The sequence below is a fragment of the Hydra vulgaris genome, chromosome 08 (genome assembly GCF_038396675.1).
Source record: "Hydra vulgaris chromosome 08, alternate assembly HydraT2T_AEP".
Classification (NCBI taxonomy): domain Eukaryota; kingdom Metazoa; phylum Cnidaria; class Hydrozoa; order Anthoathecata; family Hydridae; genus Hydra; species Hydra vulgaris.
In genome coordinates, this window is record NC_088927.1 from 62854981 (window position 1) to 62879967 (window position 24987).

The 24987-nt window shown below is 26.7% G+C and overlaps 1 protein-coding gene across 1 annotated transcript in view; it reads left to right on the forward strand.

The window, feature by feature from the left end:
* The window catches only part of LOC100202139 (protein mono-ADP-ribosyltransferase PARP3), a 67008-nt gene that overhangs the window by 38406 nt on the left and 3615 nt on the right, over positions 1 to 24987 (forward strand). The window contains exons 7-11 of the mRNA XM_065804139.1: positions 16871 to 17032; positions 17107 to 17166; positions 17497 to 17583; positions 19991 to 20077; positions 20172 to 20349. Coding sequence (XP_065660211.1) covers positions 16871 to 17032; positions 17107 to 17166; positions 17497 to 17583; positions 19991 to 20077; positions 20172 to 20349 — 574 coding nt within the window. The remainder of the gene's footprint in view (positions 1 to 16870; positions 17033 to 17106; positions 17167 to 17496; positions 17584 to 19990; positions 20078 to 20171; positions 20350 to 24987) is intronic.

Genomic DNA, 24987 nt, shown 5'->3' on the forward strand with positions numbered 1-24987 from the left:
GAGGGGGTATGTGTCCTTGTGGTATTCCCATCTCCTTCTCTCCCTGTTTAAAAAACGGTGATTTTTAAATATCACTTTGTTTGTGTTCACCTTCTTTATTTTTTTAATTATCCGACAACCAGATTTTAAATCAACTATCATCAATACATAGTATAAATATAGTATACAAGTATAGTATAAATCTTGGAATAATAATGATAATAAAAAGTGAACACAATAATAATATTATTTTGTTCACTTTCTTTATTTCTTAATTATCCAAAAATAGTTAATTGGTTTAAAAAAGTATCTTGTAAAAATTCTTTGAATACATTATTTTGTGGTGGACATTGAAGATTTATTTAGAAATGAATCAATGAATGAAACTATTTAATTTATTATTTTAATAAACTTAAAAAAAGTTTTTAATAAACTTGCAAAAAGTTGTTTGAAGGTTTGAATTGTTTTAAACATTACCTGATTTAGTAGTTATTAAATATTTCAAATTTTTAATCAATAATTGCAATTAGTGTAACATTTGCAAAATTAAAAAAATAGTAATTACATATATTAAATGCTTACGTCTTATTTGTCTATTATTCGTCTTGTAGTTGAGTAGTTGTTGTTTATATAATATAATATATTATTATATAAGCGTTTAATAAGTTTACTATCATTTTAATTTTTATTTCAATTTAAATATTAGCAATTCTGTTCATTGAACTTTTACTAAAGGTTAATAATTTTTACAGCGCTTCCTTTTAAACTTTGGTGTTTCCTTTTAAATAAAAGAGATTATTATGTTTAACTTAATTAAAGAGATTATTACAATTATCACTTAATGATTAAAATAAAATAAAATTAAAAAATTTGCGTACATCAAATAAAGTTTTGGTTTTGCAGATTTGACACTTTCAGACGTTGTGCAATCTCCAAACTTAAGTATGTTTATGGTTATGTCAAATAATAACCTTTTGCAAAAAATTCCAGTGATTGGAGCCTGGGAACAAAAATACCCTAAAATGTTATTCCCCTTACCAACGGTGAGCGCAATGAGTTAATGAATGAATTTTTTAACTATATTATACTAAATTTGACTACCTTGGCATGTTTTAAATTTCATTGAACAATATTTTAGATTTTAGAAGATATGGCTAAATAAATTTTCAACCCTTCCCAAAGTGAGGGGGTTGTAAATTTTATATGGTCATAACTTTTTATATCTGAAAGATTATTCTGTGAAATTTAAAACCTTCTAATTTAGTTAAATTTAGTATAAAATTTTAACAAAAATTAAATCGATAACTCATTGCCCTTTTGGGGTGAGGGGAATAACTTTTTGGGGTATTTTTTTTACCAGGCTCCAATCACCAGAAATTTTTGCAAAAGGCTGTTATTTGAAATAACCATAAACATACTTAAGTTTGGAGTTTGCACAATGTCTGAAAATGTCAAATCTGAAAAACCAAAAAAATTAAAATTGCCCCACTAAACAGCCCATCATTTAGAGTTGTCAAAACCTAAATTTTATGTCAGAAATGGATTCCCTGACCCCAAAAACATTTGATTAGATGTATAATATGATTATATTTAGAGGTTTTCTATTTTTTCTAGTTTTTGTTATATTCTGACCCACTGTGAAACCATTACAGTGCGCTGTCATGGTTTGTGGTCAACTCAGCAATGACTTGTGGTCAGTTAAAATTTTTTGATCAACATGTTGGTAGCGGGTGTTAATTATTTATTTAATTATTACAAACAATGACTTGAATAAAAAATTTTAAGCAAATTACATATATACTTTCTAAAGGTATACAAAATTGATCAAGTGCACTATAAAACAAACATTTATTGCCATTAACATATGCATGTTAATTGCAAATGAATAAAAAAAGTCAACATACGACCTTACATTTTGACCTTTTTGCTAACTCTGGCCCACTGAGAGTTGGTGGCGTGAATTATCAAATATCAGGTGCAAAGTTACAGTCTAACCACCAAGTTCTTGCAGTACTTTTTTTAAACATTTCGAAGTTAAATTGACTGTTAGTGAAAGCGCAAATCTCGTAATTCAAGAGTGTATTGTAATTTGGGAAAAAGCTAGAATTCCTGCCAGAGCTATACCTGTGTAAAAAACTTGTAGATCTTCACCATGTTTGGAGAAAGTTGCAAAAAAATTCCAAAACGATGCTTTTGAATGGATAAAAATACAAAAACAAAGAGAACCAAGGCATCGATAATTAGTTTTTTTGTTTTTTTTTTGTTAACAAAAAATTAGCCGAAAAAAGAAAGAAAAAAACAGAGAAAATTAAAAGAAAAAAAAAGACATTAGTATATGTGTTTCGGGAGTTTATTTTCATCTCTTACTACACAAGATTTTATACAAACGAAAGAACATCATGATCAACACACCAGCACCGATGAAAGCTCTGAGGAACCCTTACCATTAACCTCTTAAATGGTGGGTTCTGAAACTTCAACAAAACGAGGAAGGAAGAACTTTATCACATTTTAAGCAAAAAGGATTCTGACTATATACTTTAGGCTGTAGTAGAAGCCATAGACCTGAGCTGCGATAAACAATAAAAAAATTGTCCATTCAATGGGTTTGCACACAAAGTAAAAAAGATAGAGCGTAATTTATAAAATCAGATTATAAGAATAATATGCCTGAAATGGTGACCATTCACTGGGATGGGAAATTATTATCTGGAATGGACATAAGAAGTTCTAAAGAAGAAAGTTTGGCAATTCTAATTTCTTTTGGAGAATAGGAACAACTGCTGATTATACTCAAACTGGAGAGCTCTTTTGGCCAAGATCAAGCTGCAGCTGTGTTAAATGCACTTTATGACTGAAACCTTGATGACAAAGTACGAATAATGTGCTGTGGCACAACAGTGTCTAATACAGGGCCATTAAAATGAGCTTGTGTACTTTTGGAACAAAAACTAAACAGGGAATTACTACTTTTAGCTTGCCATCATCACGTTTACGAGTTGGTTTTAAATGTGTATTTGAAACAAAAATCCACAAAGTCACAAGTAGCCTTGATATCCCAATGTTCAAAAAGTTTAGAGACAACTGGAAAACTTTTAATCTGGCTGCTTATGAAACATACACTGATATTGTCAAACAACATTTAGTAATACAACATTTAAAGAATTGTTGACATTTTATAATCAAGAACTGCAAAAAACTGTTGTATGTGATGGTTATAAGAAAATGATTGAACAGTCTGTTATTTTCTTAGAAAGGTAATAATTAGAAAAAAATTAAAATCAGACCTCTTGGAGCAATGCATTAAGCGAGGTGAATGGCTAGAGCTATTTACTTTTTAAGGATATGTTTTTGCAATCCCAGATCAAAATTAGTGCAAAAGATAAACAAGCACTTTGATTTTGTGTCTGTCAAGAACATAAATTTATTTTCTTGATTAAAATTAATGAGAACTTTCTCCAGAGACATGTTTCAATGTGGGATGAAGATGTTGTCAATATAGAGGCAAAAGAATATTTTTTTCTTTAAGTGCAATTAATGATGCAGTTAAAAGAGCAGTAAAACTTATTAAAGATTTTCATTTTTTGATCACTGCAAAGGAAGAAGAAAAGCAATTTGTGCAAGAGCATACAAATCTGTATTTAAACTGTAAGAGATCTTTAAAATCTGTAAAAACATAGAAATCTGTATTTAAACTGTATAGAAATCTGTATTTAAACTGTAAAAAAGAGATCTTTAAAGAAAAATATATCCTGGTTGACCTGTAATTTTATATTCTTTTAATAAATACTTTTTAAAATATAAGTGTTTCAATTGATTTAGCTACATAACGAAAAAGGGTTAAAAACAGCAATTTTCAAAATCTTCAGAGTTCTGTTGGCATGCATTAATTTTGTTGTAGGAAGATAAAACTTTGTTTTTAAGTAAGTCTATTACATTGGTTACTTCAATTTTTTTTTTTTAAGATTTGTCTTGGAAAAAAAATTATCAAAGTTATGTCTCAATTGGGTTTTTTTTAAACTTATAAAAGTGCAACTTTAAAAAAATGTAAACTGAGGCGTAACATAACGTTAAAAAAATCTATCTTTGAAACCTAATTTAATTGCGTCTCATATCTAGATTTTGTTATGTTATTTAGTCATTAAAAGAAAATATCCTGGTTTATTTGTAATTTTATATTCTTTTAATAAACATTTTATAAAATATTAGTGTTTCAATTGATTTAGCTACATAACGGGAAGGGTTAGAAACAGTAATTTTCAAAATCTTCAGAATTCTGTTGGTATGCGTTAATGTTGTCGTACAAAGATAAAATTTTGTATTCAAATTAGTCTAGATAGTTTAAAAAAAAATAGGGGGTATGCATTTCAAAATTAAAAAAAAAAATTTACTTATATAATAGACACCCTAATTTTATATATATATATATATATATATATATATATATATATATATATATATATATATATATATATATATATATATATATATATATATATGTATATATACAGCTATTCACGAAAGTTTAAACAATTACAGAATTTTAAGATCTAATCTTCGGTTTTTCTTGAATAAAAATCTAACAGAAATTCATATCAAAATAATTTTTTTTTCCAATTTGGTAAATAGATTATTTGTTAATAGAATTAAAAAAAGTAGGTTTCGACTCATCACTGTTTACTCAGAAATTTCATTAAAAGGTAGGTGATACAAATTAAAAGGTGTTTTAAAAGTTTAAATGATTTTATTTAGGATCAATTATTTGCTAATTAATTGATAAATCCGGTGCGAAGATTTTTTTTATTTCTAAATAAAGTTAAAATGAGTAGTTTACAATCAAAAAATTCATCACAACATCATCAAGCAGCTTTTAATTCATTAAAAATCAACTTGAAATATTGTAAATTTCAAATTAATTTCAATTGCGTACAAATGAGTCGAAAATCAGTTTCTAGTGAGATCAAGTGACAAGTACCGATGTATGGCGAGGACAAAAAATCACACAAACGTTCAAATAGGCAAAATACTTCACGTTTCTAAATATTGCGTTTGAAAAATTATCAAAACCTGGGAGTTTACCAAGGACGTCTCTGACATGCCGCGTACTGGGAGACCATCCAAACTCAGCAACCGTGACAAAAGTGGTACATTCAGAATGAGCAGAGGAAACCCCAGACTCAGCTACAAAAAGCTAGCACAAATCTTCAACGAGTCAAAAAATAATCCAAAAGTTAGCAGAGAGCTTGTGAGACGATCGTTGTTGGACAAAAGTATTGGAACGCACATAGCTGCTAGAAAACCTATTCTTTCAATCTCGGATAAGCGTAAACGACAAGTGTGGTCCAAAGAAAGGCTGGACTAGTCTGTGGAACAGTGGGCAAAAGTTATTCGAGTGATGAAGCTAATTTTCAAGTCGTAAACCGCAAGGGAAGAATGTCAAAAGATTTGCAACTGAGAAATATTTAGACAGGATTTGCAACATCGTTGACAAAGCGGTGGAGGTTCGGCTGGCATCTGCGGATGTTTTTCTCACAAAAGTATAGGCTTCTGTGAGCTGTACGAAGGGCGAATTAATCAATACACCTACAAGAATACATTGGAAACGTGCTTAGTTCCGTCAATCAGACACTCGTATGGCAGAAGCAACCAATTCATCTTTCAAAAAGACGGGGCTTCAGCTCACACAGCTCACTCAATCAAAGAATATTTTTTGAAAAAAAAGTTCAATGTGATGCCCTGGTGCCCTAGATCACCAGATCTCAACCCAATTGAAAATATTTGATCTTGGATCGACAATCAATTGACATACCATGAAATTCAATTAACTCAGCATTTGAAGCAACTTTTGAATGAGTACTGGCTGAAGGTCTCGCGTGATGTGCATGAAATTAGTTGAATCAATGCATAAACGAGTTTATCTTTGCTATAAAAACAAAGGAGGACACTTTAAATATTAATTTTGCTTTTTTTTTTCATTTTTTGTATAAATGTTGCAATTCGTTTAAACTTTAGTGCTTCTTATTTTTCCTATATGATTTTTTGTAATTGTTTTTTTCTAACTAAATATTAAAATTTTTATAATACGTTCATATTCATTTTAAAGCTAATTACTTTTTCTTTAATAAATAAAAAAAATTAATTCGACATCACTTTACAGTTTTTTTTTATTAAACAAAAACCAAACATACTTGATAAAAATTCTGCAATCATTTAAACTTTCGTGAATAGCTGTATATATATATATATATATATATATATATATATATATATATATATATATATATATATATATATATATATATATATATATATATATATATATATATTATTATTATATATATATTATATTATATATATATATTATTATTATTATATATATATATATATATATATATATATATAATATATATATATATATATATATATATATATATATATATATTATATTATATATATAGTTTATTATTTCTCTGTTCTTTATGAACATTAAGCATTCTACACTAAATTCATATATACCAATGCTGATTAAGCTGTGTATGGAATGTGTTACCAATGCTGATTAAGCTGTGTATGGAATACTATAAGCATCTTTAACTAATATTTCAGAAATTTATTATTTTTAAATGTAGCTTTTACAAAAGTAGCATATTCAAAATAAGTGCTTATGTACATATTAATATTTAAAATTTATCAATCTATTAAATTTGTTCTTGAAATGGTGAAATTGTGAAAATCTTTATCTATCTTTATCAATCTTTATCTACCTATATTTCTTTTTCCTATATTTCTTGTAAATCTTTAACATAAATGTAAATCTTTCTCAATCACTTATTTACTAGTTGTCATGACCCGTAAAAAACTTTGTTCCACGCACACCTTTCCCATACTTAATCCTTCTTTTTTAGTAAAAGGTAGAAAAATAACTATATACATATAAAAAAACTATACTCATTGTTTGCTTTTTAAAGCTATAAAAAAAGATTTTCTATTATAAATAAATTTAAAAAACTTTAAATGTTTCGGTATATGTTGATATTTATTAAAAGATTAAATATTAGTACCAGTCTAAATAATATTTAGAATACTTGCTTGAAATGTGTTAATTAATTACCATCATTATAAAAAGTTTCAAAAAACACAAGATGAATTGAATATGTGGAACAACAAACTTACCATGACCCTTATAATATTGGTCATGGTAAGCTATTTGACACCAACCATTTTAATAACTTCGCTTTATTTCAATAATTTTTAAAAAAGAGAATGATATAAAAATCTTTGTTTTGAGTTAACAATTAATGTTCAATACTTTATGACTTCTATTAATTTCTACAAAAAGAAACAAAATAAAACAGGGTTGAGGGATTATTTTTTTCTAAAATTTTATATTAGCTGTACAATATAAAACTTGATTAAATTACGTAGGTTTGATGAAGAGCCATTTTCTCTGATTGCTCTAAAATTTAACCTAAATTCTCTTATTATTCCCTAATTTTTTTGCAGATTTCCGAATTCCCTGATCTGGCAGTCACCCTGTGTTAGATTTTTACATAGACTTTCGTTCATATAGGTTATTGTATATCATCGATATACAATATCGATGATATACAATAACCTATACAAAAAAAATGCCTAATAACTTTGTAAAATTAAAGTTATTTTTATTTACGCATTTATTAGCATACTAATAAAACATTACAGTTTTCAATAGTTTTAAATTGTATGTCTATATTAAACAAATACATCAGGCCGGGTGATTAAAAAAAAAGCTTTTACTCTTAGAGTAATTAATCAGCTTTATGTGAATAAAAATTTTAGCACACTCACTTAAATTTTTATTTACACAAAGCTAAGCAATTTACTCCAAAAAACCTGAGTAGTTGCTCAGCTTTACATGAGTAATGATTTGAGCAAAATGGCTGAACTTTTTATTCGCGTACAGCTGACCAATTACTGAGTAAAAGCAATTGCTTTTTTTTATTCACCTGGTCTATCATCTAATTAATCTAAAAAAAGTAACCAAATTAAAAAAAAGAAAAAATACACTACATGTATCAACTGGAAATCATAATAACAAAACAAAATATATAAAGAAAAGTATGTTTACAAAAATTTAACAAAGTTTGCATTATTAATTAACAAATAGTAGATTAAATAACCACATAAATACTAATTGGTGCAGCGTTTTTTTTTTCCACCACTCTCTCACTTCTCAAACTATACTTTCTACAGGATCCACTCTCCATAATAAAAAAAATAAAGGAAAGGGGGGAAGGCATTTGCCCTAAATTTAAGTCCACACCTTATGTACCTTATGAGGTGTAGACCCTCTATTTGTTCTTCAAAATGCTGATAAAACATTGTAAGATATATCTAAAATAAAAATAAAAAATTATGACATGATTGAAGAAGTAAAATTATTAAAGATTATCACTGCAAACCAATTTACGTGTTGCTGATGTTTTTTTCTAGAGCATTGTTAAAAACAATCAAAATCTGTAATAAAAGATATTTATTGCAAAAACAATCAGCTATTACACAAAAAAACAATCAGCTATTACACAAAAAAACAATCAGCTATTACACAAAATAAAAAAATCTTAATAGCTATTAGTGCAGACAAATTTTGTAATTCAACCAGAAAATAATATTATTCTTACATTGATTGCAACAAACCAATTTCTTTTTTAAACTATTAGCTAATGATCAACATAGTAAATTTAAAATGATTAAAGTTTACTAAGTTAAAACCATATTTTAACAGTAGATAAAGTAAATATATGATAGCTGGTAGAGCACCAATGTAGAACTAAAAAAATAGAATAACAACTAAATTTAAAATGTTTGTAATACATATTATTTGCAGTTAAACATGAGTAATAACTACCATCACAAGATAATAAAGGTAAAGTTATAAAAACAGACAAACAAAAAAATAATGATAAAAATTAAAAAAAAAAAAAGAACTTAGTAAATTGTTAATTTTTTAATAAGTATGATAATTTTAATTTTAATTTTATTATTTTGTATATGTAGTTAAGTAAATTCCACTGCCCACTTTAACTTCTCCCACTTCACTGTTGATAAGGGTAATCCCTTCCCTTTAATAAATTGAGGGAAAATCTTATTGCCTATTCTAGATATAGAGGACTTTTTTTAGAATACGATGATTGTGCCCCTCCGCTTTGAAACCTGTGTCATTGTGAAAAATACAAACAGTTACTTTGCAACAATTTAGAAAATCAAACACATTTTGTTTAAACAGCCTATAAGTAAATGTATAACTTCATTACATTAAGATAAATACAAACTTTAAAACTGAAAATAAAGATAAGTTAGAATTTAAGACCTACGATTTGAGATAAACTAAAATTAAAATATCGAACTATTGTTATTCATTTTTAACATTTTATACAAAAAAAATTATTGAGTTAGAAACTAAAAAAAAAAAAAAAAAACGTATATTTTTTAAGAAGTAAATTTGTAAAGTTCTTTAAAAGTAAATTTAACTTTATAGAATCTAAACCTGAATCTCACCACCAGAAAAAAACACTGTACTAAATAATTAAATTCATATAAAATATGATTGAATATCTAACAATAACAAAAATAATAAAAAATAAATAACTACTTATATCAAAATAAGGTTTAACAAAACAGAACATGTTTCATTTACTAAAACATTAAAAAATTAAACTTTAGCCACTTTAAAAACATATTAAAAAATTACAAAATATACATACTATTTATAAATAAAAGTATATTCAATAATTATAATATTTATGATAATGATAATAGAGAGATTCAAAGATATTTCAAAGATTTATGAAAGTTAAATAAGAAATTTAAGTACTTATTGCGTGCACATCTACAATGCCTTGTGTATTATAAGTTAAAAGCGTCCAAGTTGATTTCTAATACTATACAGAGTATAATAGTATTTTTATGGTTTTCTAAATTCTGTCATTGTTGTGCACTCGGTTTAGAATGTTTAACGGGGCCATGATAAAATAGTTGTAAAACTCTAAATTTCCTTATTAACTTTATATTGGGTAAGTTTAACATTTTTTATTTTTAAATAAAATTAAAATAATAAAATGATTTGTTTTAATTATAAAATTAAAATATTTAATTATGTTCTTAATCAAAACACACTTTTAAAGCCCCTTACTGGTTTTGAAAAAGTTAAGATCGCTGTGTGGCAAGTTTAAATCATCAGTTTGCTTTTTTTTTTAAACTTTTTGTTATTTAAAATGCGATACAAAACAATTTTATAGTTTATTATATTCTAAATAAATATACATATTACATTCCCCTTTTCTTTTAGAGAACTTAACTTATTTGTAGAAAACTTTCTACAAATAAGTTAAGTTTCTACAGACTATATTTATTATCTTAAAATTTATATGAGTTAGATATTTGCATTTTTGTTCAAATTTTCTTATAAAAATGTGTTGAGAGACTCTTTCTTGCTATTATCTCGATGACTGCCATGGGTTTCGTACAAACACCCACAAATGAGCATTTATACTACTAAAACTAAGTTTGGCAATAATGTATTGAGATTATTACATTCTTAATTATTGTAAATTAACATTTTAACATATTTTTAAAATTATTCTCACCACCTCATTTTTAAAATTAAATTTTAAAAATGAGGTCGTGTGAGTCAAAGTGGTATAACTCACTTCACTACAACTTTTCAAGGCAGAGCGTTTTATCTCATTAAATGCAAAAAAATCAGGTTTAATGTTAGAGATTTTAAAAATATTGGATGATGTTAATAAAAGACTGTTTATGTTTTTACAGGTAATAATAAAATTAAGGTTTAAATGAGTTATACCACTTTGACTCTCACCACCTCAAATATACATTATTTGCACTAAATGTGTGTGTGTGTGTATATATATATATATATATATATATATATATATATATATATACATATATATATATATATATACATATATATATATATATATATATATATATATACATATATATATATATATATATATATATATATATATATATATATATATACATATACATATATATATATATATATATATATATATATATATATATATATATATATATATATATATATATACATATACATATATATATATATATATATATATATATATATATATATATATATATATATATATATATATATATATATATATATATATATATATATATATTCAGCAATGCCGACCTAACTGCCAACCTGAAAGTGTTTGAGATAAAACATAGAAACAAGGTCAGCAAAAAATTGCTGACCTTGTTTCTATGTTTTATGGTCAGACCTTTATTTATATATATATATATATATATATATATATATATATATATATATATATATATATATATATATATATATATATATATACATACATATATATATATATGTATATATATATATATATATATATATATATATATATATATATATATATATATATATATATATATATATATATATACACACATACTAGGGTTTTCAAAATTTTTTTTTAGTTCAATTTTGCACAGTTTTTGATATTGTTCCTTTAATAAAAAAAAACTTTAGCGCAAAATCTAAGGTGTTTTGGATGAGGTTGATCAATGAACATGAAAATTTACTATGTTAAAGTGGCAACAGATGCGACTAGTTTATAACCACTTTATGAAGTTTAACAATAATATTTAAAAAACATGAGTTATCTCTAATGAGCATAGCTATGATAAACAATTAAATATTTACAAAAAACCCTTTAAATAATGTGAATAACATTCAAATGTTACGCAATTTGCAAGATCAAAAGTTAAGTCTGTAGCAACAGTAGCATATGTCATCAAGATGCTTTTGCAGCAATTTGGAATGTCCTCTACATCTTGTATCAGTATTTTATGCATTTCTGATTCAGTTTTTGTGATGGATCCATTAAAGGTGCTCGTAAGAGCAACAGAACGTTTAGCAGTGTCATTGATAACCTTCACAGATTTAACAATTGATTTAGTATCGCTAAATTTAGTAATTTTTTCCCAGGTCTTTGGATTAGTTCTTTTCAAAATGGTTACATCAAGCCTAAGTGACTGCAAACCAGTAGTTGATGATGATGTCACAAGCTGGACATGATGATGTCATTTTAACACTACAACTACCATATTGGACAGGCAATCCATGCTAGTGCAACGATACAAAATTCACACTGACTATGAAAAAACAGAAAAAAGTTTTTTATGTTTTTTCATAGTCAGCTTGAGTTCATTTCTAAAGAGGTAAATCTTTATACAATAAATGACTTTAGCCATGTGATAAGCTCCCTAGCCTAGTTATAAGCTCCTGGCAGGCAAAAGCAATACTGCTTGTTGGCATTATCATTCTCATAGAGTTATGTTCGGCCCACTGCTGGATCCAAGCAGAACTAATTAGAATTCCCAAATAACTACTTTGTACATTTGCCCAATAATTACTTTGTACATTTTCATAGATTTCCCCAACGTACTTTGTAGTTACTTCGCCATATTTGGAATCCTTGTTTGATGCTGTTTTGTTGAAACACATACCATCAATATTATTTGCAACATCCCATATGGTCAGTAACTGGAGGGTTGCTTTTGGTCGTGCCAGTCTAGAGTCAGATATTATCTTTACGATACCCAATATTTTCTCCAGATTATGAACAGTTACATCAATAGCTAGTTGATGATGAGAGACAGTACCATCATCTTACCAACCCAGTGGACAGCCATATGTGGTTCCTCACCTGACATTTATTTCTCCCAAATTTGATTTTCAGTTGATGAATGGTACATGATGCGTTTGTGGTGGACTGTTGATCATGTACTTTAGAGGTCTTTTCTGCTTGCTCTAGCAATCACAGTATTGTTTACCGTCAGTTGATTTGGTTAGCAGTTTCTTGTGATAAATCGTGTTTTCTATTTTTTAATCATCATCTTCATTGGGAGTGTCACCAACTTCTGTTTCTTTGCTATCAATATCACTAGCAAGATTAATTTGGCTACAGATAAGCTTAAGAACAGCATTTACCTGTTGTCTTCTCTCTTCCTCATCCTGCTTTATTTTTAGTTCTGCTTGTTGACGCTTTGTTGCTCCCTCTTCTTGTTGAGATTATACATTTTCTCCAGCCATCTTCATCATAGGAGCATTCTGTTGGTCTTCCAGAAATATCCTATCTTTGTCAATTTTAATTTGCTTGCATCTTTGTGTGAAATGTCAAACAGTAAATCTAATTTAATACAAAAATCTTTCTTTTTAGGAACATGTGACTCACTGGTTCTTCCTTCTTTTGAACCATTGTTGGAAGTACATTGTTTGGTAGACTCTTTTTGGGTTGACCATACAACCATATTGCAGTTCAAATCAATGAAACATTTGAACAATTTGCTTTTCCACTGATTTTCAGCAACAAGCTAAAATTAAATTCTATCTAAACCTAATTCAAATTGTGAAATTAAATATTAACTTGCAATGGTAGTTCAAAATATGTGGTCAATATGAATGTGATAAAGTCAAAAAATGGTTATATAAAATGGTCACATTTATTTTCAACCATTTTCTGACTTCACACAGTTTATCTACAAACACAAAGTAAGTTAAGTCACCAAATAATATTTAGCTCCAGTAAAATACTCAAGTAAGTTAAGTCATTCAATAATATTTAGCTCCAGTAAGCAAGATTTTGTAGAAAACTATAATGTATATATGTATAAACATATATATATATATATACATATATATATACATATATATATATATATACATACATATATATATATATATATATATATATATATATATATATATATATATATATATATATATATACATATATATATATATATATATATATATATATATGTGTATATATATATATATATATTATATATATATATATATCATATATATTATTTTTGTTTATTAAAATCGATATAATTATTATTTTATAGTATTATATAATTATTAATTAATTAAATAATAGTATTAAAATAAATAGTATAAAATAAATTTAATGAAAAAACATATGTTTTTCAAGCAAAAACAACAGATGACAAGATGGTTGCCGTCACATTACCAAAGAAGTTATTTTATTAGATAAGGTAGCTTATAAAGGACAATCCTACATCAAATTTGTTTAACATTTTCGAAATATATATATATGTATATATATATATATATATATATATATATATATATATATATATATATATATATATATATATATATATATATTAGGGTGTCTATTATATTAGCGAAATTTTTTTTTTGGATTTTCAAAATGCATACCCCCTATTTCTTTTTAAACTATCTAGACTAACTTAAATCCAAAATTTTATCCTCGTACAACAACGTTAACGCATGCTGACAGATCTCTGAAGATTTTGATAATTGCTGTTTTTAACCGTTCCAGTTATGTAGCTAAATCAATTGAAACATAAAATTAAAACATTTTATAAGATATTTATTAAAAGAATATAAAATTGCAGATAAAGCAGGATATTTTCTTTTAATGACCAAAACTTTTAATGTAACAAAATCTAGATATGCAATAAAAATATGTGTCAAATATAGACTTTTTTAACGCTAACAGTTTACACTTTTATAAGTTAAAAAAATAACCAATGGCGACGTAACTTTGATAATTTTTTTTCCATGACAAATCTTTAAAAAAAAAAAATTTAAGTAACCAATATAATAGATTTACTTACAAAGTTTTATCTTCCTACAACAAAATTAATGCATGCCGACAGAACTATGAAGGTTTTGAAAATTGCTGTTTTTAACCCTTTCTTGTTATGTGGCTAAATCGATTGAAACACTTATATTTATAAAATATTTATTAAAAGAATATAAAATTACAGATCAACCAGGATATATTTTTCTTTAAAGATCTCTTTTTTACAGTTTAAATACAGATTTCTATGCTCTTGCACACAGCGTAGCAAAAATTGCTTTTGTTCTTCCTTTGCAGTGATCAAAAAATGAAAATCTTTAATAAGTTTTAATGCTCTTTTAGCTGCATCATTAACTGCACTTAAGGAAAGAATTTTTCTTTTTGCCTCTATATAGACAACATCTTCATCCCACATTGAAACATGTCTCTGGAGGAAGTTCTCACTAATTTTTAATCAAGTTCTCACAAATTTTTAATCAATATATGCTCTTGACAGATACAAAATCAAAGTGCTTGTTTATCTTTGGCGCTAATTTTGATCTGGGATTTCAAAAAACATATCCTTAAAGAGTAAATAGCTCTAGCCATCCCCCTCGCTTAATTCATTGCTCCAAGAGGTCTGATTTTAATTTTTTTTCTAATTATTAACTTCTAAGAAATTAACAATTAATTCCCGATAATCATCACATACGACAGATTTTGCAGTTCTTGATTATAAAATGTCAACAATTCTTTAAATGTTGTATTACTAAATGTTGTTTGACGATATCAGTGTATGTTTCAATAGCAGCCAGATCAATAGTTTTCCAGTTGTCTCTAAACATTTTGAACATTGGGATATTAGGGCTACTTGTGACTTTGTGGATTTTTGTTTCAAATACACATTTTAAAACCAGCTCATACACGAGATGGCGCAAGCAAAAAATAGTAATTCCCTGTCTAGTTTTTGTTTCAAAAATACACTAGCTTCTTTTAATGGCCCTGTAGTATAATCTTTTTAGCCTAAAACATGATAAAGTTCTTCCTTCTTTTTTTTTTGTTATTGTTTCAGAACTTTTTTTTCTACAAATAAGTTTTAGTTCTCTGAACTATTTGAGAGGTAGACAGTAAGGGTTCCTCAGAGCTTTCATCGGTGCTGGTGTGTGATTGTGATGTTTTTGCGTTTGTATAAAATCTTTTGTAGTAAGAAATACAAAAAACTCAATAGACACATTTGCTAATGTCTTTTTTTTTTTTCTTCTTTGAATTTTCTCTTTCTTGTCCTTTCTTCTTTTTCAAAAAAGAATCCTGGATGCCTTGGTTCTTTTTGTTTATGTATTTTTATCCATTCCAAAGCATCAGCATGTGCTATATCAAATAAATTATCTAAATTGTTTCGAAAGTCTCCTCACAGTGTTTATAAATATCTTGTTTTTTTTGGAGTTTTTTTTGCAAACATGGTGAAGATCTACAAGTTTTTTTACACAGTAAGGTATAGCTCTGGATTCTAGCTTTTTACAAAATGCTATACACTCTTGATTTTACCTCTTTTTTTAAACACGCACAAGGTTTTAACTAATTTTTTTTTATATTAGGAGAATAGCAAATAAGTCGTTTTTTCTTTTTTTATTATTGTCTAAATAAAAATATTTATATAATAGTTTTTTGTTTATTTATGTATTTTTATACATCAACCAATAAAAGAGTATATGGACAAATAAAAAAATATAAATAATTTAAATAATTTTAATTAAACATTAAAAAAAAGTTAAAAGATTTGATATAAATTCTCCTAATATAAAAAATTTCAGTTAGAACCTTGTCAAACCAACGCGACGATATATATTATCAGTGACATACAAATAAATAAATATATATATATATATATATATATATATATATATATATATATATATATATATATATATATATATATATATATATATATATATATATATATATATATATATGTATATATAGATATATATAGATATATATATGTATATATAGATATATATAGATATATATATATAAATATATAGATATATAGATAGAGATAGATAGAAACACACAAATTTTTAATTAATAATTTGTATTATGTTTTAATTTTTTTTTTTTTTTTTTTTTTTTGTAATTAATGCAAGTAGTTTTAAATATTATAGTTTATGTAAACAGGTAATTTTCTGGTTTCTATTTTATTGTTTTTCTGTTTAATTTTGTTTTAGGTTTTAGAAGAAATTCAAGAAGAGATAAATAAAAATAAGTCCTCAAAACTTCAAGATTTATCTTCTCGCTTTTTTACCCTAATACCACATAATTTTGGTAGACAAAGGCCGCCAACTATTTCTGATCGTGAGACATTGCAAATGAAAATGGACATGCTTACGGTAAAAAGTTAAGTTTACAGTAAAATGTTGTTCAAATTAACTATTTATAATATCACTTTATTTTTTATTTCAAGGTTCTTGGGGATATTGAAATCGCTCAAAGTCTGCAGAATGTTGTTGTGAAAAAGGAAGAGGTATTTATATTTTATTTCTTTATAATTCAAATGCTTAAGCAAAAAAATAATTGTGTTATTCCTACAAACTAGTGGTATCTAATGATTTTGGTATCATAAACCTATGGTATGGTATGTAGTTGCCACCACAAACTACTGGTATTGTATGTAGTTGCTATCACGGGTTGATGGTGTGGTATGATGTTAGTACCACAGCTCTTTAATGATTTTGACATTTTTTTTTGAAATTAAGTACAACTGTTCAATTATATTTGTTTAAAATTGTTTGTGATAAAAATTATGTTAAAATTTGTATAATTTTGAATTTTAATAAAGTTATTTATTTTCAAGGTTGAAGATGACCATCCGCTAGATATAAACTATGGTCTTCTAAAATGTGACTTAAAGCATATTGATTGTAAATCTGATACTTTTAAGGTAAGTTTTTTCTCATTAAACAACTTATTATAACTGCTTGTCAATAAAAGTTTTGAAAGTTTTAAACAATAATATGGATGTAGTTGCTATGTATAAAATAGAGTTTTAACCTTTTTTTTTTATGTTTAGTTTTTAAAGATTTTTCATAAATCCCTAGAATCTAAATTCTGAGATAAAATATGAGATTTAACAATCTGAAAAATGGAGCGTCAGGCTATTACCTATTGCGTTAATATTTTGCCATAATAAATAAAATTTTTAAACAAAAAAATGCTGAAACTTTAAAAAATTTTGTTTTTTATGATGTCTTCAAAACAAGGATAAATTCTGAAATAGATATTAAAGCAATTTAGCTTCAAAAAAATTAAGATTTTTATGAAATAAAAAATAGCAACAATGAAACAATACAGTTGACAATAATATAACAATAGTAAACAATTGTTGTAGATAGGCGTATAAAGGTTGGACTTTTAACCATAATTTATGTTAAGTTATAATTACTACTTACTCCTTAAACTTTTAACCTTTTTTTAACCTTTAAACTTTTCTGAAAATAAATTCACTTCCAACAATTACGTTAAGAGTTAGCAGAAAACTGGAATGCAAAAGAGCAATATATGAATTAATACAAGATTAAAAAACCTTTGTAAGTATTATGTTGGACCTTGTCTAAAAGAGAAAGGGCCTCATAAGTTGAACCAGCTCAAAAATGACAACAGTATTTCATACAATGATGAAATGGAATTATAAAGGATGAAAAAAGATGAAATAAAATTTATAGAGGTAGAGGGCGGAATCAGGAGTAAGAGTGTGTTGAGCATGAAAAAGAGTGACAAGCTAAGTAGAGCTTTGAAATGAAGTGTATATATGGTTTCCATCAGAGGGCAGTAGTGAATGTTCCCTAAAAGACTTAAATTAGAAGATTCAGTTGTAGGTATTACTATTCATCAAAATAGTAATGTTAACAATATTGCACATGAGATTTAACTATCTGAAAATAATTGGGCATCAGGCTATTACTCCATTATTTTGCCATTGTAAAGAAAAATAGTAAATAATTACAATAATAGAAAAATAGAGTAAGATTTGACCTAAAGTTGACAAGAAGCAATAAAATCTTCCAATACAAGTTTCCTGCTTGTCTAAATCTAGGAGATTGTAAAAGAGGCACTATTTGGCAGAGAAACAAAAAACATCAGCCCAAGGGCAATCACAAAGAAAATCACAAAAAGAATCCCTTAGCTCAGCCTTAAAGAGAGCAGAATTGGTTGGGAAAGGCATATGATTGCACTCTAAACCTGACCATGCATATAGTTTATTTTTTCAACTACTTGACCACAGTTAAATTGTTATATGCATGTTCAGGAATAAAGTGTGATTGCATGCTTTTTGCTAATCATTTCTAAGAAAGTTATAAGAAGTGAAATGAATGAATGGATAAATCTGATGTAGAAGAAGTTTAAGTTAAAAATTTTGGTAAGATCTTTTAGTAATTTTGTAAGAAATTTTAGTAATTTTAGTAGAATGAACCACCAAAGGAAAAGATAAAACACTATTCAAGAAGTGAAGGTAAGAGATTTGGGTTGTCTGGAAAACAAGTTACAAAATTAACTATTTGAGTAAGAGATTCAGAAAGACAAAAATTTTTGCATTCTGTGAGCCAGCAGGGTCAGTGATACTAAAACCAACCCATTCAATATGATACATATTAAAGTTATCAATAACAACATTGGCTGAGGAATAATAAGAAAAACCATCTGAACAGAAACATGATATCTAAAGTTTAATCTAAATTGACATTTGAACTTAAAAATCCATAATAACCTAAACTTTAAAAATCTTTAATAAAATGTAACGACTGTAGTTCCTAAAAATTATTGCATTTTTGGTACTAAAAATTTTTACAACCAATAGTTAAACATAAATTGAGACGTGGAGATTTGTTGATAACAGTAATATATTCTCCAGTCTTGACAAAAAGTCTTCACTTATTGTTTGTTTAGAGTTGGCAGCTGATCTTAAATTTGATTTCTTTTCTGTAACAACTTGATGCTTGCAGTGGTTTTTGAATTTAAGCAATTATTGCAATATTTTTGATATTCTTATATTGATGAATGGCAACTACACTATATTACAATATAGTATATTTATAATATAGTTAGTTGTTGGAACTATAGTAGTCGTAGTTACTTATAAGTTTAAACTATATAGTTGACATAGTTACTATAGTTTATACTATAATAGAAATAAATAAAGTTATAGTGAAGTTTGTAAAAAGACTAATTTACATAAATTAGACTAAATAAAATACAGTATCACTTGTTACAGTTCTATATTATGAAGCTTTTTTTAAATTTTTTGTTATTTTTCTCAACTTTTTGTGCAACATTGACTTATTTGGTTTTAGATCATAAACAATTACATAGAACAAACTAAAAGCAATTATGGAAATATTAAACTGCTTGATGTTTGGGAAGTTGATCGAATGGGCGAGGCTAGTCTTTGTTATGATAAGTAGCCAATAAAAGGTTTGCTCTATATAAATTATAAAATAAATTTACTTAAACTTTCTAAAGGATTTTTTATAGGATGAAAGATTTTCAGCTCACAATGATATCAAAAATCGAAAATTGTTATGGCATGGAACTAATGTAGCCGTTGTCGTTGCAATTTTAAAGAGTGGTTTACGTATTATGCCTCATTCCGGTGGGAGAGTAGGTCGTGGAATATATTTTGCTTCTGAGCATGCAAAGTCTGCAGGATATGGTATATCAATTTTGATAATTTATAAAATATGGAGTAACTCAATAAAATTAATAAATTTCTTCTTTTTTATATATTTCTGACATAAGAATAAATTTTATTATAAAATTATTATATATAACTATTATATTATATATAGCTGTGTAGCAGCGTGACTTGATCTACCAAATGTAGAATTCTATGCAGATTCTACATTTGGTAGCAGAGCTACAAAAATGCTATCTCTAAGTAAGTTTGGTGGCAGAATGAGGTTGCTAACACAAAAAAATCCTAAGTGTTAATGCGCTACAGTTCAGCAAAATAGTATAAATTATGGACTGTCTTTTACTGAAAATTTGGTGAAATGAAAATCATATTATGATGTTATCAAAAAAATTTTGGATGTGTACAATTTGATTAAAAGATTTTGAAGCCCAGAAATTTGTGTTTCATTTGGAAATTTATAACTAGTTCAATGTATTAACTAATACTGATACAAATACTGCTTTGTGTTGATCTAGATTTTTATATTATCTCACTAAGGCCGATGTTTAAACAAAGTTGAACTTTTAAAAGTACAATAGCAGAACAGATGCAACTTTTTTTATTTGGAAAAATAATAACAATAAATATATTCAATGTTCATTGCTTTCGGAACTTTGTCAAGCAAAATGAATGCACATGCTTATTACTATGTAAAAGTAAAATATATTTTTATTATGACAAATATTTTTTGGAAGAAAAAACAAAAAAAGAACTTTTATTGCTTAAATATTCTTTTTTTAAATTACTTTACAATTTTTTTAAAACTTAAATTACAATATTACAAGCTGCTACAGTTCTACAAGCTGCAAAATCCATTGTCATTTTTTCTTGATATCATTTGTGAGAATCTTTGTGTTTGCGATCATTTCAATTCCTCTCTCTGCAATTTTATTTTTGCACAGAAAGTTTTGAACGAAACATTGACTTTTTAAAAGCACTAATTTTTTCCCCATCTGGTGGTTGTGAGAGCTATGTTAAACAATTAATTTCTAGAAGTTTGAAAAACGACCAAGATACTGGTAACACGAAGGAAACAAAAGTACTATTTTTTGCTTGATTTGATTCAAGCAAAAACAATACTTTTCTTTAGTAATAGTTTTTGTTAGTCCAGCCATAACAGGCTTTCTGAGTTAGAATGTTGAAGTTTTTAAAAGTTTTTAAGAGATGGTAGATTTTTACTTTAATGGTGCTTGGGAAAAGAAAAATTTCAATGATATCATTTCTACAGTAAGGTACCAGGTATGTCTATCAATGGCAGTCAAAGTTCTTTCAACCAGCTCTTAGTCAATTTGAATTGTGAGATCAGAAGTCATTTGTTGGCGCATTCATCCACCTCAAGCCTGAATACTGCAACAAGACCCTAAATGCCAAAAAAAAATTTTTTTTTGTAAAAATGTCAAGTTGGATCTCAAAAGATAGTTTATTCAAAAGTATTATTAAATTATATTATTATTAAATTATAGTTATTAAAGTTAGAAAATAATTTTTAAAAAATTATAATTTTTTTATCAAAAAAAGTTTTTTTTTTAAGGTGTTAAACTACAAGAATTGTACAGAATTTTTCTATCAAATATAAGTTCAATGATAAGTAATCATGGGCGACTTCAGTTTCTCATCAATCATCTGGTCAAATGGCTGTGTTGATGCAATTTCAAATGAGAACGGAATTAAATATAAATTTACAGATATTTTAAATGATAATTTTAAATATCGCATATTAACATACCTACTTTCCAGCTGTCAGATGAGCAACTTGTGAATACCTTATAATTGTTCTTGACAACTCAGTCAGCAAGTGTTAACAAAATAGATTCAAAATTTGTTTTGGGAAACATAAACAGAGGCTATCTAATAATATGTTTCAGTTTCATCTTGTCTAATAAAGCAATCCATGACAATAAAAAGTAAGCAAAGATTTATGTTTGCTAATTCCAATTTTGAACTAATATCCGATCTAATTGCAAATAATAAAAATAGAAGAAATGTTTGATAAACTGATTTTTTATACTGAGGTGGCATGTATCATTTCACTCCAGTTAAAAAGACATTAAACTCTTTAAATATCAGGCCAACCTGGGTTAATGCTAGGTTAAAGTTTTTTATTAGAAGAAAACACATTTTAAAATATAAAAACTGCTCATGTAAATGGAAAGACCCGGTTTTTAAATTTAAAATGATCTGCAAAAATGTAGCAGACGAGATTTAAAAAGTGAGACAAAACTTTGAGTTTACACTAATAAAAAGAGCAACCAAGAATCCAAAGCTTCTCTACAGTTACATAAACAATCTTTAAGCAGTCAAAGGTGCTATAAAAGCATTAAAGGGAGCAAATGGTGAAACCACTCAAAATTCAAAAGATATTGCTGACATCTTAAATAAGAATTATCAAGCTGCATTTGTGAAAGATGTCTACTGCCTTCTTTTGATTTAAGAACTACTGAAACATTCATTATGACAAATGAAGATTTTACATATGAAGATGCCTATCTAACATTAAAAAACTTAAAAGATAACAAGTCAAAAGGTGTTGATAATTTACATTCAGCTGTTTTAAAGAATTGTGCATCAGCGTTCGCCATTCCACTTAGGTGTATTTTTAAAGAGTTGTTTAAAACCAGCAAACTGCCTGTGAAATTTAGATCAGCAAATATCACTCCTCTGTACAAAAAAGGTGAAAAAAGCAGGAATCTACCAACTGGTGTCACTTACCTCAATTGCATGTAAAATAATGGAAGGTATAATCAGATGTTAACTTGAAACTTCTTAATATAAGTTCAAACTAGTAGTCAAGCAACAGCACAGTTTTGTTAAAAATAAATCATGCTAAACAAATCTACTTCAAACACTTGATTTTATTTCAACCGCCTTAGAGAATGGTAAACCTGTTGATGTTGTTTTTTTGGATTTTTGGACATTTGACACAGTGCCATATAAAAGATCGTTGCTTAAGCTAACAGCTTATAGAATATTTGGACAATACAATGGATCGAAGTATTTTTAAAAGAACGAAAATAGAGTTATGATAAGTGAAAATGTATCCTCTTGGGCAGAAATTACCAGTGGTGTGCCACAAGAGGTCAGTAATTGACCCACTCTAAAAAACTTAACCAAGCTGTATGCAGATGACACCAATATTTCAAATGAAATGCTTTCCAGTGCATCAAATCTTTCTTTGCAATTAGATCTTGATTTAGCTCTTAAGTGGACTCAAGACTGGCTTGTGAAATTGAATATTTCAAAATGTATGGTCATGCATTTTGGCCAGAATAACATAAAATTACCCCTTTATATCAATGAACAAAAGTTAAACGTAACAGAATCTGAAAGTGATCTTGGAGTAATCTTCTCAAGCAATCTGAAATGGAAAAATCATGTAATAGTATGCATAGGCAAAGCCAACCAAATGTTGGGTGGTATTAGAAATGTTTTATTTGTTTAGATATTAGACTGCTGAGTGTTTTTTATGTTTCTTTTGTGCGACCACTGTTAGAGTTTGCAGCACCAGTTTAGCCACCTATTCGAAAGGGAGAAATTGATTTATTAGAAAGAGTCCAAATTCGTGCAACTTGATTAATACCACCACTTAAAAAAATTAACTATGAGAATCGTCTAAAAGCTCTTGACTTGACTACCTTGACAAAAGAAGACAATGAGGAGATATGATTCAACTTTTGAAATTCTTCAACGGTTTTAACAATTTGGAAGCAATCTAAAAAATTATTCAACTAACTCAAACAAGAGGTCAAAAAGTATTCAACTAACTCAAACAAGAGGTCACAGCTTTAAATATGTCAAAAAAATCACTAAGCAAGCGCGTCGTGAAAACAGTCAATTTATGGAATAGCTTGCCAAGCGAGGTCTTAATTGCTGGATAGGCAGCAATCAAGCAAATTGTCATAGTGTGTTAATACTACACTCACTGGCTCACACCAGTTACTAATTACTAATACTAATGTTATATGTATTATCAGTTATTAGAAATTTGCTTGAAAAAAAATGAAAAATTTAAAATAGTTAATAAAAGAATTTTTTTATTCATTATTTAAACTTTTATTTTTTGAATGAAAAATAAAGTAAAAAAACATATGTATAATGAAAAAAAATATAGCAAAAGCATTTGCTAAAAAATATAATCTTTTTTGTACTAAAAAGTAGAAAATCAACTTTTTAACTTGAATTTAATAGTTCAGTATACTAAAGATTGACAGTTCTGCACAAGGTTTGTATAGAAACACACCTGTCAATCTTTAGTTTACTATTAAATTTAAGTTAAAAAGTTTATTTTCCGCTTTTTAGTACAAAAAAGATTAAATTTTTTAGCAAATATTTTTGCTATATTTTATTTTCTACTTTTTATTCTTTACACGGAGTTACAATATTTAGCGATGCGTTGTCAAGACATTTGTAATTAAATCGTGATTTTTAGCCTTATTGAAGAAAAGGAGTATTTCTGATTAAAGGATTAAAGGAGCGGAATATTTTTTTTGAAAGGATAAAAATTTTTCATATAAATATAAAAGTAAAATAACATAAAATACAAATATTTCATTTGCATCCCCACCCTTGTCCTCCTACATTTGTAGTATATTTTTATATTACTTTTAAACAAAATTATGT